Source organism: Physella acuta, unplaced genomic scaffold, assembly GCF_028476545.2.
Source record: "Physella acuta isolate Inbredline_101_S28 unplaced genomic scaffold, ASM2847654v3 ptg001366l, whole genome shotgun sequence".
NCBI lineage: Eukaryota > Metazoa > Mollusca > Gastropoda > Physidae > Physella > Physella acuta.
This window is the reverse complement of record NW_026732881.1, coordinates 138,754-142,966: the sequence shown is the minus strand read 5'-3', so window position 1 is coordinate 142,966 and position 4,213 is coordinate 138,754. Positions and strand designations below refer to the sequence as shown.

Genomic DNA, 4,213 nt, shown 5'->3' with positions numbered 1-4,213 from the left:
CACAACTTTAGTCGACCTACCAAGTCACCACAACTCATCGGTCAACGCCATCTCAACCTCCACGTCTTCAACAAGATTCTTATCCAAGGATTTTAAAAAACCTACCATGTTTCCATAACCGTTTTTTGGTTTTGAAAACTATTGGAATATAAAGTGCCTTAAAATTAAAATATAAATATTTTTTTCGAAATATTGTGTTTTATAACAAACTTTAAGAAACGCTCTAAAGAATCAGACAACGTAGAATGATTTCCGTTGCATCCTGTTGCAAAGATAATTGCTTAAATTTCACACTTCACCCATAATGTTGTGGAGGAATATTAAAGACTGATCACGTGATAACCGTTGGATCTCTTTAACTTTGGGAACATCAAGATTTTAAATTTGTGGTGATACAACCAGATTTTCGGTGTTTCGCTAAAGCTTCTTCATTAGCCCAAGACAAAAGTAAGTACAGGCTGGATACATTCATAAATGTAATCATTACATTGTAATGAGTTGAAGTTCGAATCTCTTGAAAATGTAATCCGTTTAAGTTAAAATATCTTTAAAATGTAATGAGTATAAGTTTGAATCTTGTTGAACTGTTATGAGTAAACTTTTAGATCCTCTTAAAATGTTATGAATACTTGTTTAAAGGGGTTTAAAAATGTTAAATTTATATTGCATGTGCTTTTATAAAGCCGCATCATTAACTTAGCTTTCAAAAGAAAGTAACATTTAAATTTTTTAATCCAATTCGCACTTACACACACACGCACATGCATACACACAAACACACATACACACACATACAACTTTTTTCAATAAACCTAGTTGGTTATTATTTATTATTTCCTCATGACACTATAACATAAGCCGGTCACCTATAATTTAATTTCTTAGAATGAAGTCAATTAACAGTATTGTTTTGCTGTAAATTAATGTAAACTAAAGTTTTACCAAAATGTCAAAGAAATGAAAAGGTTCAAATATCTTTTAAGTTAATGTTTCAAAGACTTTTTTCTGAAAATATGCATTTACAGTATAACAGAATTCTGCGTTCTAAAATCACCAGCTTTATTAAATAACCTTCGTTGGCCATTCTCACTGTATAGTCAACTCAATCCTATTGAAGTTTTAAAAACGCGAAAATCCTCATTTATAACCGTGAACACTTTTTTCGCGATAAAATATTAATTTGAAACGCATGTATATTTTCGCCGCGAACCTTAATCTAAGCCTAGTCTGTCACCCTCTGCATCACCTACGGCATGCATGAATCTAATTTACATTGCAATCAGCGAAATTAGCATAATGAAATGAGCTACACTGAACCCATTTAAATAAGATAAAGTAAGGGTCAAAGGGTAAGATGGCCATGGGCCTGGGGCATGCCGTACTGAAATGTTACAGACGTATTATTGTAATAATCTAACGAGGATTAGTAACTTGTTAATCTTATAATCTAGCGGAATATAAAATAGCTGAACTTTACAGCAACAACTACGGCTATGTTTAAAATAAAAAATCAACAGTTTATTTAGGCGTGTGATACGAACTCTTCAGATCAGCGGTCTATATTAAAGAATAATGTATGAATATCAACATTACGATGCATAATGGTAGAGTTAACACTTTGATATTCTTTTTATTTCAAAATCATTCTTGCTATGGATTGTGCTAAACAACTGAATGCTAAGATAGGGGGCGGTCTACGAAATGGTGCGGCAAAGAGAGGCAACAATTATATTTGTTATTCAGCAAAGCAGTGCTTCTTCCAGACTTTTTCTCCGGGGGGGGGGGGGGGGCACTTCAGCAATTTTTTTTGGGGGGGGGGGGGGGGCAGACTCTGCTAAAAGTATATATTTTCTATATAAATTCTATTTCGTTCCCCCCCCCCCCCCCCCCCCCCCCCGAAGAGATGCATCGAAGAAACTCTGCAGCAAACTTCTGTGGTACTACTCTTTAGCATAACCAAAGCCACCCAGATCTCCGTTTATGTATCGTCCGCACCCCTCCCCCAACGTTGTACTAGCCCCACCCCTCAGCACCACCTCACCCCCCCTCTGCCCTTGACGATCACGCCACTCCCCGCCACAGACTAAAGCCCCCCCCCCCCCCCCCCCCCCCCCCGCGCCGACTTGCAAGATTTCATCACTCCACCAACCAGACCTGTCCCACCTCCCCTCCACACCTCCCTCCCCGCGGTAACCAACCCTAACGGTTTTATCTTTCCTGTGGTCTGCTAGTAAATGACCTTGAAGCTGACCTTTGAAACGTGTAACCTAGCCTCGCCGAAAAAAAAAAATTGTCTTACGCTTCGCTTACTTTGTGGGAGTTGGGCGACTCGACCGAGACTAGTTGGCGAAAAAATCGTCATAAGCACTTACCATATCTACGATCTCACCTCAATTTTCGGACACAACTGTAAAGATAATGGTCAGCCAATGTCCATTAGCGCCGTCTATTCGGCGGGCGTAGATTTGATCGGCCGGAGATAGTCAAAAATAGCCGGCCGTTCGCAAACGGTCAAAACTTACATCGCGAAACGTACACCGTAAGCATTGGCAGGCTTGTGTTATAATGTTTTAAGATTTCTCATGTCTATTGTACAGGCGTATTTGCTGTACATATAGTGTCTAGATGTAAAGGCGCAATGGTTTTGGTTTACAATAGCAAACAATACCGCTTTACAGCTGTTGGTAAAGAATCGTAGGATTGAATCTTAAGAAGTCGCTACACTCGAAATACATTCCTTAGAATTGTATTTAGAATATATGGGGAATATATATATATATATATATATATATATATATATATATATATATATATATATATATATATATATATATATATATATATATATATATATATTTATATATATACTTTTAAAGTTTTGTTTGCCTGAAGATTTTTATATTAATTAGGCTACTTATTGAAAAAGATGTTGTTTACTTATGAATTTTTCAGCCTGGATACCTTGATGAATTTCAAATAATTATAACTGTTTAAATTTAGACGGCATGAGATAATAGTCTGGTTTTGGGAAGCGGTACATTTATCTGTAATGCTACGCCAGTGTTAAATCTTCTCAAACTAACACTGTAATTCCCTATTTGTTCAAATATATTATATATAAAGTTCTCTGTATAACTTATTGTTTAATTTCTATCTGACAGGACCCTCAATGACAATGTCGGACGGAGTCCTAGACCTGAGCGTGTCCTCCTATGGCGTGGCGGCCAAACGCACCCTCCAGCCCTTCGAGCACTTCAGCAGTGACTCGGGACGTGCGTCCTCAGACAGTACGTCATCCGAGACCCACGAGGACGTCAAGCCCCGCATCAGGGCGTCACCACTCACTATGGCCGCGCCATCGCCGGTGAACCCCCCGTACGACACGTCGAGCTACGCCACCGGACCTGTGGCATTCCCTACCTCACATTTACGAGATCTACCCCACATGGCGCACATGCTACGTCCTGCGTCTTCTTCAGCCAGCCCGCCCCACCCGGCTAATCCAGTTACCATGGCGGCCATGTCTAGCTTAAACTCTAACCCAAACTCCCCAAATCAAGCAACCTCTCTCATGAGCGATGATCCTAGTAAACAAACACTCACAGACAGAACCGCGGACTCCCGTCTAGCAGCGATGAGACAATTCAAAATGTTCCCAATGGACCCCTTCAACATGTACAACAACCCCTTAATGTCGACCCCCGCCGGGACTCTATCCCCGACCCCTGCGGCTCTCCAATCCCTCTACGACACCGTCTCCCCCTCAGGATTCCCCAACTACCCCCTCACGCCCTTGACCTCTCACCTTCTACAACGGAAACGACGCAACGACAACCGCGACAACCCCGGCTCATCCAGCACAACCCCCTCCAAACCCCCCAGCACCGCGATGGCTGACGGGAACGGAAGTTCGGGGGTCAGCACGTCCAGTCCTCAATCTCCCAGAGACGAAGATTCCAATGGTAGCGACGGCGAGAAGAGGAAAAAATCCGGATCCTCTATAGATGTAAAGAAAGACGAGGCGTATTGGGACAGAAGGAGAAAAAATAACGAGGCGGCGAAGAGGTCTAGAGACGCCAGACGACAGAAGGAGGAGGAGATTGCCATGAGGGCGGCGTTTCTGGAACAGGAAAACCTGAAACTACGAGCCCAAGTCGCCATATTAAAAAACGAGACAGCGAAACTACATTATATGTTATACAACAGACTTTAG

General features: G+C 41.3%; 1 protein-coding gene across 1 annotated transcript; it reads left to right on the top strand.

Annotated features, from left to right (window-relative positions):
• Positions 1-3,175: 3,175 nt before the first annotated feature.
• Positions 3,176-4,213, top strand: LOC131927037 (thyrotroph embryonic factor-like). The gene has a single exon (XM_059282694.1). It carries the CDS (start codon positions 3,176-3,178, stop codon positions 4,211-4,213), a length of 1,038 nt encoding a protein of 345 aa, XP_059138677.1.